Below are 14,333 nucleotides of genomic sequence, written 5' to 3' on the forward strand. Positions count from 1 at the left end.
AGTTCAACCTGCCACAGGATCTGCTGAAACAGTTCTATACTGCAATCATCGAATCCATCCTCTGCACTTCAGTGACTGTTTGGTTCAGCTCAGCCACCAAATCCGACCTCAGAAGACTACAGAGGGTCTGCTGAGCGAATCATTGGAACAACTCTCCCCACCCTCCAAGATCTGTACTTCTCCAGAGTGAGCAAAAGAGCAAAGAAAATCACTCAGGACCCCTCACATCCAGCACACTGATTCTTCGAACTGTTGCCATCTGGTCGATGCTACAGAGCCCTGAGCACCAGAAAGACCAGACATAGGAACAATTTCTTCCCTCAGGCAATCCATCTTGACATACACAGAACAAACTCTATTCTTACATTATTTACACATACTTATTTATATTTCAATTTGCACATTTATATTTCAATTTGCACATGTATATTTCAATTTGCACATTTATATTTCGATTTGCACATTTATATTTCAATTTGCACATTTTTCCACTGTACATACAACTGACTTTATTATATATGTGTTCATGTCTTATCAATGCCATTCTGTTTACACTGTGGAGCTTCTGTACTAGAACAAATTCCTCGTATGAGAAAACATACTTGGCAATAAAGACCTTTCTGATTCTGATTCTACTTCCACCCAAGTTTTTGACTGATCCTCTGAATGGAATACTCACTGATTTCCATTTCATTGTTATGCCAGATATGTTATTCCACTGAACTTGCTACCAGTTCATTATGAATAGTGATGTTGTCTATGGCTATGACAATGTCCCAAAAACCAAGGGCAAAACATTACTTACATACATTAACACTAAACAATACATTAATATCTGTCACTTATTTACTGTAGGCACAACCAACACATGCCATCAGAGAAACATATTTATATTTGTGATAGCATCATACTGTATGAAGTGTGTACATTTTTGCAAGGAATATGTACTGTATGCATGATGTTTGTTCTTAATGTGTACTGAAGGTGCTCAATGTAACATATACACAAATGAAACTCACATAGTGGTCTATTTCTAAAGTGTAACTTTCAGCAGACTTCCTCATCCTCATATCTTAGGAATGTGATTTGGCTCACTGTGATTTTTTTTTACATTGCCATGTGTTTTTTTTTTTCGTTTCCTGTCTCAACCCCTGTATTGTTACCGGCTGTTGCCCTCATTTGTGATTAGCCTCAGCTGTTTTTAAGGTGCTTTCAGATTTGCTGTATGCATGTATTTAAAACTTGTATTTAAATTATGTGTCTTGCATAGTTTGCATAGTACATGCGCCATTCAGGCTTTGTTCATGTCACTGCCAAGCCTTGTATGTGTATGTACATTCTGGTTTGGTCACTGCTCTGTTTATGTCCATGTTTTGCCACAGTTTGTTGATCACCTGACTTTGCCTGTTTTTGTCATTTTTATTGAACTTCATTATCTGCACTTATGTCCTTGCAACCTGTTGTTATCTGACAGAAGGCCATTCTAAAGTGCATACTTGTTATATATTTAAGTTATTATATTAAGTTAACTATATTGGTATTAAAATGGAAAATTATAAAAATATAAAAATAGCTTTTATAAAAAAATATATTAAATAGCTAATTTCTCCTTAGATTTTCTTACATTTTACAAATCTCAATTGTGTCTATGTCTCACAGCCAAAACAAATGTCACAGCAGTCAAGTGGCTGTTAATGTGTTGACTTTTATATGAGTAATATTTAAATTGCTGCACTGAACTGAGTAATATTTATGTACACATTTTCATGAATACCTGCAGAGTGTGTGCATTTACAAAGACATAAATAAAGCTCTGCTGCATTACACTCAGGCACTCATTACACTAGGTCATATGTAAATGGATTTTCCACTGTCTGCATTACTAAGTATTCTTATTATTTTATTCATATTTTGTTTTTATTTCACCTTTTGTGCCTTCTGTTGCTACCAAGGTAAAGCCTTTGGGCATGGCTTGCTAAAGGCTGGTCTGGAAATACTTGAATGGCATGCACTTTTAACTAAATAAGTGACTTCCTGGGCCACACGCCTGGTGGAAATATTTGCTGAAGCATGAAGCATATTATAACAGCATCTGTGGTTATACAACATTACAACATGGTTATACAAATTAATCAGCAGGTTGTATTGCATGACTTTCATAATATGTTTTAATTTAACATGCTGTAGTGTATTATCTTATATTCAATTGTGCATAAGAGCATTTATTCAGAAATACATGCTCCACAGCTTTCTTAAAGAGAAATATTACAAGATATCTGCAAGTTGCCTGGCGTTGTATGGCAATATGCCTTCTTACCCCTGGGTTTCTCTCTCAGCTTGCGGAATAAGTCCATTGCCTTCCCCTCACTGAAAAAATAAAACCATTATGTAAGAGCAGTAATGACTAATCCACTTAATTAAAACACCTGTAAATCTTCTCACTTATGTAATTAACTATCAAACATATCATCACACTCTTTGGAATGGTTTGGCCTGGGCACTAGAGGGACATTCTTTGTTTATCTGTACCATTTGTCTTTTTTTGGTTTTGTGCTGTTCTTGTGGTCTTGCTTCTGGTTTTTGTTCTGTCCTTGTCTCTGTTTTCGGTTAGTTGTTTTTTTTGCCTGTGTAGTTTTTGTTTCTCAGCGCTTTTGTGCCTTAGGGTTTTTGTTTCTGTTTCAGTGTTCCTATGTCCGTGTCCCTGTGTTTTGTATTTCTGGTTTCCTAGTGTTTCTGGCTTTTTGTTATTTTTCCCTAATAAACCCTGTTTTATGTTATATGTTTTATGTTTACCCTTTTTCTTGACACAAACATAAACAACTGATCTCTGTGAATTAAATCGTGGAATGGTTGTTTGTGCCAGTATTTCAGAAACAGACAAACGTCTGATTTTCACACACAGCAGTGAAAGTTACTAAAAACGGGACAGTTGAAGATGACAAAAAATTCTCTTCCCCAGCTCAAGATCTATGCCTTAGATTCTTGTTCTTGGCTGACAGGAGTGGAATTCCTAATATGTTATTCTATTGTTGTAGCCCATCCACCTCAATGATTGGTGTGTTGTGCATTCTGATATGCTTTTCTATTCACCACAGTTGCAAAGTATGCTTATTTGATTTGCTACAGTTGAAACCAGATATTTACATACACTTCAGAAAAAAACACAAAAACTTTTATTTCTTTACTATCATACATTAAATCAGAGTGAACTTTTTCTGTTTTAAGTCAATAAATATTAACATATTTTTTGCATTTGTTAAATGTCAGAATCGAGCGAGGGAGAATTTTTATGTATTTTTATTATCAGTTTCATCAAAGTCAGAAGTATACATACACTAAGTTTATCGTGCCTTTAAACAAAAAAAACTCCAGATGATTCCATTCTGAGCTTAAGAAGCTTCTGATAGGTTAATTGATTCCATTTGAGTTAATTGGTGGCACACCTGTGGATGCATTAAAGGCACACCTCAAACACAGAGCCTCTTTCTTTGACATCATGGGAAAATCAAGAGAAATCCACCAAGACATCAGAAAAAGAATTGTTGACCTCCACAAGTGTGGCTCATCCTTATTTGCAATTTTCTGGATAACTCTGACACCTACACCAGGATGCTGTTTGTTTATTTCAGCTCAGCTTTTAATACAGTTATCCCTTCCAAGCTAACCCTGAAGCTGGAACAACTTGGCATCAGCACACAACTCCGCAATTGGACTCTGGACTTCCTTACGAACAGATCACAGTCTGTTCGTCTGAACACTGTCACCTCCTCCAGTCTCACCATCAGCACTGGGGTTCCTCAGGGATGTGTATTGTCTCCACTACTATACTCCCTTTTCACCCATGACTGCATACCTGTTCATACCTCAAACAGCATTATAAAGTTTGCAGACGACACCACAGTGGTAGGCCTGATTGAAGGTAACGATGAGATGGCTTACAGGGAGGAGATCCAGCACCGAGTAGCATGGTGTGTGGACAATAACCTGGAACTTAACACCAAAAAGACCAAGGAGGTCATTGTGGATTTCAGACGCGCTGTCAATCACACTCATCTTCCAATTCACATCAACGGAACTGCTGTTGAGCGTGTACCCAGCTTCAAGTTCCTTGGAATACACATCTCTGAGGACGTCACCTGGTCTCTGAACTCTTCCATCCTGATCAGAAAGGCACAACAGCGCCTATATTTTCTGAGGAGACTTAAAAGGTCCTGTCTGTGCTACAGGATACTGGAGAACTTTTACCGCTGTGCCATTGAGAGTATCCTCACAAACTGCATCTCATTGTGGTACAGCAGCTGCACAGCTTCAGACCGTAAAGTCCTTTAGAGGGTGGTGAAAACCACCCAACAAATCATCGGTATTGAACTACCCACCTTGGAGAACTTTTCCAAAAAACGCTGTTTGCAAAGGGCCAGGGGCATCATCAAAGATCCCTCTCACCCCAACCACGGACTGCTTACACTTCTCCCATCGGGCAGACACTACCGTTGTCTCAGAGCCAGAACAAATAGACTGAAAAATAGCTTCTGTCCCGTGGCTGTTTCTGCACTGAACAGCTGATATAGTGTTAACAATCACCACTGCACTGTCACTTTTCTTCTGTGTTTTGCACCACTTTAAAATCATGCATCCTTGCACCACCCAAAAACTATCATTACACTTCTGTATGTCCATCCATATTTATTCTGTTTATTCTGTGTGTGTGTATATATATATATATATATATATATATATATATATATATATATATATATATATATATATATATATATATATGTATAGATGTATATATTCATAATGACATTCCTTTTGTACAGCTACGTATATCTGTCATACCACTTCATACTGTATCATACTTATATAAAAACCACACTATATATACCCTAATTTAGTTATATGTACATATTACTACACCTTCTGTATAACCTCATACCCTTATTTATTACACTGCCACTTGTAAATAAGCTATCTATGCACTTCTGGTTAGATGCTAACTGCATTTCATTGGCTCTGTACATGTACCTTGCACAATGACAAAGTTGAATCTAATCTAATCTAATCTAATTTCCAGATGCCTGAAGGTCCCACATTCATCCCTTCAGACAATAATACGTAAGTATTAAGTATAAAAACATGGGAATGTACTGTACAACCATCATACCGCTCAGGAAGGAGACGGTTTCTGAGTCCCAGAGAGGAACGTATTTTGGTGCAAAATGTGCGAATCAACCTCAAGACGACAGCAAAAGATCTTGTGAAGATGCTGGCTGAAACTGGTAAGACAGTGTCATTATCCACAGTAAAACAAATACTGTACCTCCATGAGCTGAAAGGTTACTCTGGGAGGAGGAAGCCATTACTTAATTTTTGGAGACATGTCCTGTGGTCTGACGAAACAAAAATGGAACTGTTCAGCCATAATGATAAACGGTATATTTGGAGGAAAAAGGGCGAAGCTTTGAAGCCTCAGAACACCATCCCAACTGTGAAGTATGGGGGTGGAAGTATAATGTTGTGGGGCTGCTTTGCTGCAGAAGGGACTGGCACACTTTACAAAATAGATGGCATCATGAGAAAAGAAAATTATGTGGATATATTAAAGCAACATCTGAAGACATCAGCCAGGAAGTTAAAGCTTGGGTGCAAATGGGTCTTTCAAATGGACAATGACCCCAAGCATACCTCCAAATTAGTTACAAAGTGGCTTAAGGACAACAAAGTCAAGGTATTGGAGTGGTCATCACAAAGCCCTGATCTCAATCCCATAGAAAATTTGTTGGCAGCACTGAAAAGGTGAGCGCGAGCAAGAAGGCCTACAAACCCGACCCAGTTACACCAGTTCTGTCAAGAGGAGTGGGCCAAAATTCCAGCAAACTATTGTAGAAAGCTTGTGGAAGGATACCCAAAACGTTTGGCCCAAGTGAAACAGTTTCGGGGCAATTCCACAAAATACTAAGGAGGTGTATGTATACTTCTGACTTTGATGAAAGTGATAATAAAAATACATAAAAATTCTCCCTCGCTCGATTCTGACATTTAACAAATGCAAAAAATATGTTAATATTTATTGATTTAAAACAGAAAAAGTTTACTCTGATTTAATGTATGACAGTAAAGATATAAAAGTTTTTGTGTTTTTTCTGAAGTGTATGTAAATAGTTTAAACTGTATAGATAGTAGCTCAAACAAATCTAGTCATTCTTCTCTGATCTCTCATTTCTTCCATACAACATTCACTCAAAGTTTTTTGGTATTGCACCATTCTCTCTAAACACTAAAGGCTTTATGATGTTTGAATTGAACAATAACTGAATCACTGAAATCAGGATTTTTAATGCATTGTGCTGTCACATGACTGGTTGATTGGATAACTGAATGAATGTGCAGGTGTACCTATTAAAATGAACAGTCAGTGTATGTTGTCTGTGTGTTTGAACTCACAGAGACTCCAGAGCTTCTCCACTTCTCCAAGGGTGTCTCTGAAGGTCTACTATATCAGTCTGTAATTTCATCATCTCTTCCTCCAACATAGTCACATCATCTATCTGATACAGTAAGCAAATTGTAAGCAAATATCGAGCATAATAATATTTGCTCCTCTGTAATACTTTAGAATGACAGAAGACTCACCTGGCCATGGCTGAGTGCAGTTTGCTCCATCTCTCGCCACACATTTAGTAACTTCTCTGAAGCTGTAACAAGAAGATTATTTCAAAAGAACCACCTATGATGGCTATAATGAAACCATTACAATTGAGATTTTGTGAGCAGTTTCAATTGTGTCAATTTTGAAAGTAATCCTCCTTGGTCATGTGTAATACACTCACTATATCACATGCTTTCTTACAGTAGCTTATTTTCAGTGTTTTGAATTTGGTAATGCTGCTGTTTTTGTTTGTAACTTTGTTGTCGGAAATACTGAGTCTTACTTTTGCCAGAACACCACAACTGTGTATGTGTCTGCATATGTGTGTTTTACCAATGCCAGTGGCTCTCTGTTCCTGGTATTTGTCCATGTCAATGTGCAGACTAGTAGTGAAGAATTCAAGCGTAGCTTTGAGTCTTTGGTGCACAGAAACCATCTCATTCTTCTGTTTGGACAACAAGCCATTATGCCTCAGCAGGCTCATTCTGAGAAAGACAGAATTATTATGTGTATATGAAAGTAAAATAGGCATTGACAGCAATACCCATATTTTACACAGAAAAAGGTAAAACATACAGAAACAAACAAAAAACACATACATATGCATCTAATTACTCATTAAGCAAAAGGTAATTTTGGCAAATATATCAATATGTTGTAGACTAGTACTAAACTCACTGTCCACTTATATAGAAACACCTCTATATTTCTTCAGTCATCCAATCAGGTAATCAAGTGGAAAATGCACAATGCATAAAATCACACAGAAACAGGTCAACTGCTTTGAGTAATTTTCACATCAAACATCAGAATGAGAAAAACGTATGATGTCTGTGACTTTGACCATGGCATGATTGTTAATGTCATAATATTAGTTATTATGTATGTACATAGTATTTCAGAAAATGCTCATCTTCTGGGATTTCTCACATAAATAAGTCTACATAATATAAACAGAATGGCATGAAAAACAAAACATCATATGTGTAAAGGGTCTGCATGCTGAAACATTGTGGAATGAGAGACATCATAGGAGAATGACCAGTCTGGTCTGAGCTGACATGAAATTTATAGTAACTCACACCCTTCTCCACCAGCTACTGGTCAAAGGTGCAGAGATTACATTCTGATGTTTGATGTTAAAATTAAAAAAAAGTTAATGTTCATGACTTTGGCACTGGGATGCTGCCAAATGATTGCCTGATTAGATAACTAAATAAATGAGAAGGTACACCTGTCTTCCTGTTAAAGTGGACAGGGAGTGTATATGGAATGAAACAATGGTAAAAACTAATAGTAATAGCCAGTTACAACATGCATGTTAGGTCTCTCTTCCTTTTGAAGTCATCATTATAACACTTTGTAATCTTGCGTCTTACATGGCTGCCTTCTGACCCTGCTGCAACTTCAGCCAGTCTTCCTTTAGTGCTCTTATGGTGTGCCAGGCTTGCCCATATGTGCGTCTTTGAGCACTGTAGGGCAACATACGCTTAGGCTCTGTCTCTAATTGACAAAAATACAAATCAACCTCCATTGGATTATGTATTTATTGATTTACTAAGCAATTAGAAACTTTAGAAAAGAAAAAAAACTAGACAAGAAAGAAAGAAGTATTTCTTTATAGACTCACGAATGAATCCTATGTTTTCAGGGAGGATTCGAGGGTTGAACTGAGGTTCATAGCTGCAGTATGAACGGTTGAACAGAAAGACTAGTGGCATATCAGCCCGACGGCCATCAACCGTCTAATAAGCAACAACCAGAAGTACCACAACTTACATAAAATACCAGAAATATATGGAGTTTATTGCTTTCTTGATTTTTTTTAAATTAAGTGTTAATGCCTCAATACTCACAGCATAATCTACAGCACAATGCATTATCTCATTATGAGGCTCCAAAACAAGACCAGCCTCCAACAGCAGCTCCTGTCTGGTCGGAGGAATGTGTACATCTTGTGCAATTTGTTTCTGCAGGGATGCAACAGTCTCCCCATGCTGCACTGTGTACGTACAAATCTCTGCTGAGGTCATATTCAGCACCATGACTAGCTGGAAATACGTGATGAAAAACAATATCGTTTTTTAGTCATCACATTAAATGAGATTAATATACATATTTGCCATAATAGCCTTATATTTGTTGTCTTAGACATGAACAAGACAACCTTCAAGTCTAGGATTCTGTCTAATTCCTCAAAGCAGTAATTAGATCCACTCTGTGGGTCTTTGCCTCCTTCCTCAGATTTCTTGCTTTTCTCCTTATTCTCTGTCCCATTCAGACGTTCTTTAGAGATCTGCTTAGCATCTTTTCCTCTGTCTTGAGGAGACCACCTCAGCATTAGCTGCAGCCAACGCTCAAGCATACCAGCTAACAAACTAAACCACACACACACGAACATGCACACACAGACACATGCACACACACACACACGCACACACATTAAATCAAATTTGCACATCATCAATGTGAACAAACAGTGGTATTTTAGTGTATTTCCTAATAAAAAATAAGCAGTTTGTTGATATCAATGTCAGTACTGTATACTTTAATAGTTAATATTGAAAGTTGGTTGGAATTAAAACATCCATTCAATTTGCATGGTATGCATATCAGCACAAAAGCCTTCCTACTCACTCGTTGAGGTTGTGTGGCCGTGGCAGGTGTTTGGAGAAGTGCACCTCACCAGCTAAATCCTCATAGACCACAACATCATCCTCATGTTTCTGCTTCAGCTTATTGTGCCTAGACAGCAATTGCATGCTTTATTATTTCAGCTACAGTGCTTAATATATACTCTCAATGTCTAATTTAAAGGGAATATCTGCAGACCATCTCCTTTATCCATGTATCCAATCAGACAATCATGTGGCAGCAGCACATTGCCTAAGATAATGCAGATATAAGGAACTTTATGTAATGTTCACATAAAACATTAGAAGAACACTGTGAACACTGTGATTTTAACCATGAAATTGATATTGATGCAAGATGGGCTGGTTTGAGTATTTTAGAATACGCTAATATACTGGGATTTTACACACAATTGCCTCTAGAGTTTACACAGAATTGAGTTCAAAACACCATGCTGATAAAAAGACTAAAAGGACGGAGGAAAAAGCATTTATTTAAGCTGCGTGCACCTATTATATTACAGTTTCATTTCTGATGTTTGAGGTGAACAATATCTGAAACCTGTATCCTGTATGTGCATGATTTTATGCATTATGCTGCTGCCACTGGCTAAGTGGATAACTGCGCAAATGAGCATGTGAATGTCAATACCCACGCTGCCATGCAACACCATGCAGGTCGATGACTGTGCCAGAGGCCCTGAGAGAGCATGAGTGGATTGGGAACAAAACATCAATAGCTCTGCAGGGCCTGGGACCCTGGATTGGGGTACAGGTCCAGGTTATAGAACCTGATAAAGGTGTGCAGAGAGGACCAACCCACCACAACACAAATATCTTCAAGGGGAACCCCCCTGGCTAAGGCACTGGGCGAGTCGACACCCCTAATGGAGAACGGATTACCCCTGTTCCAGTGCCAAATCAGACAAACAGGGAGGAGGAGTTACGAGTCCTCAAGTCCCTTACTGAGCAAAGCAATTGTAGCCTCTAGTGCTCCACCAACTCATGGGGTGGAGGACAGTAGGCCTGTAGGATGACTGGACAGCCTGTCATCCTGGGGACCTTGGGGACATATCATGACCTGGGGTGCAGGATAGCCTCGGACATGCCAAAGGCAAAGGCAAAGGTGGGGGTGATCGACAGGGCCTGCAAATCTCCCACTCCTTGAGGGATGCCAAGGTTAAGAGCAAAGCCATCTTTAGGGTCAGAAACTCCTCAGAGGCTGACTCTATTGGCTCAAAGGGGCTTCCAGCAGCCCCTTCAGGACCATAGATACATCCCAGGAATAAAGGCTCAGTCTGCAGGAAGGTTTCAGCCGCCTGGCAATGGGAAGAATCTTAATTATTCTACTAAAAACACTATTTTCACTTAAATAAAGCAGAATTCCAACACCAAGCATTTAAAAACTGTGTAAACATTTCGTACGTACAAATCTGACTTCTGTAATCATCCATTACAAGACACAAACCCAAGGAATTAAAACAAAAAAACACAGAACAACCGAGCAGTCATGACACTAAATTGGCTCTTACCTTTGGTGTTACAGGATTATAAATCATATTCCAAGAGAAAAATCAACTCGATTTATAAAATTACATGTGTCTGCCGCTAAAAGAAACTCTAAAAGAAGTCCATTGGCCATCATTAATGGATCATTCCTGACACACTAACTGTACTGCCTTACTATTGGATTATGCATTCCATTCGATTGTATTGGTTTTCACCTTTCGATAGGTGGGTCATACATGAACATTCACCATGCCGTCGGAAAACAGCTGGGTTAAAAAAACACGAAAAGTGGTGGGTTTTTAAGACAAAAAGATTGTGCTAAATGTTTTTACACCCACAGATCATCTGAATGGCATACAGGAATACCTGTACCAATCAGCTGTAAGGTATGTAACCAGGTGTTTATAATGAATTATTTGTGTTTATTTGGTCCATATTATTGGTGTTGGTCCAATAAGTGGTGTGTTTTGAATCCAGCGCAAAGCTGCATAAAAGAACTGGCACATGTTGAGTTTGTTTTTTTACTGTAGGTAGTGGTGGATAGATTCCAAAACAAAAAGTAAAATTTGGATGGAATGAACACCTTTAGCGACATAAATCAATTACTTAAATTTTATAGTTCGGTAGCTGATAAATCGCAGATACAGTGGTGTGCCAACATGTGCCAACCCGGCACAGTAAAGTGTGCCTCTACAAAAACCTCTCTCTAATATCTTGAATATAATGTCTTGAATCATTTAATGGTGTGATGTTGTAGAATAGATTTCTGGAGTTTTTAGGCTTTCACTGCATGAATTCAAAGAGATATACTGTCTAAAATTGTAATACTGTGTCAGGTACCTCTCTTACTATAACCTGGTAATATATATATATATATATATATATATATATATATATATATATATATATATATATATATATATATATATATATGTATATATATATACTTATTTTAATACTTCTACAGCTATCACACGTGTTACCTTGGTACCAGAATTATTCAAATACACCATAAGAAACCTTAGATATTACAGAAGAATCCCAACATGTGCCATCAAGAGTCTGCTTAGACATCCTTCAAAAAACCTCTCTCTAATGTCTCTGATACACAATGGATAAATCGGTCTTGAAACAGTTATTGGTGAGATGTTTTAAAATAGATTTCTTAGTATAGTTTTTATATATATATATATATATATATATATATATATATATATATATATATATATATATATATATATATATACAGTGAGGAAGATAAGTATTTGAACACCCTGCTATTTTGCAAGTTCTCCCACTTGGAAATCATGGAGGGGTCTGAAATTGTCATCGTAGGTGCATGTCCACTGTGAGAGACATAATCTAAAAAAAAAATCCAGAAATCACAATATATGATTTTTTAACTATTTATTTGTATGATACAGCTGCAAATAAGTATTTGAACACCTGTCTATCAGCTAGAATTCTGACCCTCAAAGACCTGTTAGTCTGCCTTTAAAATGTCCACCTCCACTCCATTTATTATTCTAAATTAGATGCACCTGTTTGAGGTCGTTAGCCGCATAAAGACACCTGTCCACCCCATACAATCAGTAAGAAGCCAACTACTAACATGGCCAAGACCAAAGAGCTGTCCAAAGACACTAGAGACAAAATTGTACACCTCCACAAGGCTGGAAAGGGCTACGGGGAAATTGCCAAGCAGCTTGGTGAAAAAAGGTCCACTGTTGGAGCAATCATTAGAAAATGGAAGAAGCTAAACATGACTGACAATCTCCCACTGTCAATCTCCCTCGGACTGTGGCTCCATGCAAGATCTCACCTCGTGGGGTCTCAATGATCCTAAGAAAGGTGAGAAATCAGCCCAGAACTACACGGGAGGAGCTGGTCAATGACCTGAAAAGAGCTGGGACCACCATTTCCAAGGTTACTGTTGGTAATACACTAAGACGTCATGGTTTGAAATCATGCATGGCACGGAAGGTTCCCCTGCTTAAACCAGCACATGTCCAGGCCCGTCTTAAGTTTGCCAATGACCATTTTGATGATCCAGAGGAGTCATGGGAGAAAGTCATGTGGTCAGATGAGACACTTTTTGGTCATAATTCCACTAAACGTGTTTGGAGGAAGAAGAATGATGAGTACCATCCCAAGAACACCATCCCTACTGTGAAGCATGGGGGTGGTATCATCATGCTTTGGGGGTGTTTTTCTGCACATGGGACAGGGCAACTGCACTGTATTAAGGAGAGGATGACCGGGGCCATGTATTGCGAGATTTTGGGGAACAACCTCCTTCCCTCAGTTAGAGCATTGAAGATGGGTCGAGGCTGGGTCTTCCAACATGACAATGACCCGAAGCACACAGCCAGGATAACCAAGGAGTAGCTCTGTAAGAAGCATATCAAGGGTCTGGCGTGGCCTAGCCAGTCTCCAGACCTAAACCCAATAGAGAATCTTTGGAGGGAGCTCAAACTCCGTGTTTCTCAGCGACAGGCCAGAAATCTGACTGATCTAGAGAAGATCTGTGTGGAGGAGTGGGCCAAAATCCCTCCTGCAGTGTGTGCAAACCTGGTGAAAATCTACAGGAAACATTTGACCTCTGTAATTGCAAACAAAGGCTACTGTACCAAATATTAACTTTGATTTTCTCAGGTGTTCAAATACTTATTTGCAGCTGTATCATACAAATAAATAGTTAAAAAATCATACATTGTGATTTCTGGATTTTTTTTTTAGATTATTCTAGTCTCTCACAGTGGACATGCACCTATGATGACAATTTCAGACCCCTCCATGATTTCTAAGAACTTGCAAAATAGCAGGGTGTTCAAATACTTATTTTCCTCACTGTATACGGTGAGGAAAATATATACAGTATATGACCTTTATTTTTGTTTCAGAATTATTCAAATATACCTTGTAGTTTTTCAAGATATACTCATTTAAATTGGAGCAAGTCATTTTCAAACAGGCAGAAAAATAGACCTAAAGGGTTGAAAGGGTCGAAAGGGTTAAAGTAGATGGAGACAGGCCCCGAGAAAGGCAAGACTCAGGAATTCCAGCACTGTACCGACTGGGCAGTAAACTGGATTCTGAGAGCATTCATCGCACCAGATTCGGAAAAGCATCCACTTCAAAGCATACAGCTTCCTAGTGGAGGAAGCCCTAGTGTCCATTAGAGTCTCTGTCAGCTAAGATGAGAGGCCTGCCTCTAGGAATTGGACCCCCTCAGGGGCCAGACCCAGAGCTTCCCCCTGTAGGATGTGCCTGACAGAGGAGATACTTCTTGATGGGGACCTCCCATGGAGTGCCATCTAGGAGGTAGTCTAGGTTCATGAACCAAACTAGAGGGGGCAAACGAGGAGCCACCAGGAGCAGGTTGACTCGGCCATGGCGCACTCTGGCTAGAACTTGCGGTGGCAGAGCCACTGGGGGAAAGTCATACAGACGGAGCATCGAGCACGTCTGTACCAGGGCATCCAGGTCAAGAGAGGCCAGAAGAGAGAGGGAAAACCATAAGCAGACAGTGGATCTACTCC

The 14,333-nt window shown here is 38.8% G+C and overlaps 1 protein-coding gene across 4 annotated transcripts in view; it reads right to left on the reverse strand.

Moving 5' to 3' along the window:
• The window catches only part of ikbkb (inhibitor of nuclear factor kappa B kinase subunit beta), a 55,694-nt gene that overhangs the window by 27,733 nt on the left and 13,628 nt on the right, over positions 1-14,333 (reverse strand). For all 4 annotated transcript variants that reach the window (XM_060880948.1, XM_060880945.1, XM_060880947.1 and 1 more), the window contains 9 exons: positions 9,287-9,394; positions 8,817-9,027; positions 8,506-8,700; positions 8,280-8,394; positions 8,029-8,152; positions 6,983-7,134; positions 6,634-6,695; positions 6,445-6,548; positions 2,318-2,367 (listed from right to left, as the gene is read on the reverse strand). In XM_060880948.1, coding sequence (XP_060736931.1) covers positions 2,318-2,367; positions 6,445-6,548; positions 6,634-6,695; positions 6,983-7,134; positions 8,029-8,152; positions 8,280-8,394; positions 8,506-8,700; positions 8,817-9,027; positions 9,287-9,394 — 1,121 coding nt within the window. The remainder of the gene's footprint in view (positions 1-2,317; positions 2,368-6,444; positions 6,549-6,633; positions 6,696-6,982; positions 7,135-8,028; positions 8,153-8,279; positions 8,395-8,505; positions 8,701-8,816; positions 9,028-9,286; positions 9,395-14,333) is intronic.

This window comes from Tachysurus vachellii, chromosome 11 (genome assembly GCF_030014155.1).
Source record: "Tachysurus vachellii isolate PV-2020 chromosome 11, HZAU_Pvac_v1, whole genome shotgun sequence".
Lineage (NCBI taxonomy): Eukaryota > Metazoa > Chordata > Actinopteri > Siluriformes > Bagridae > Tachysurus > Tachysurus vachellii.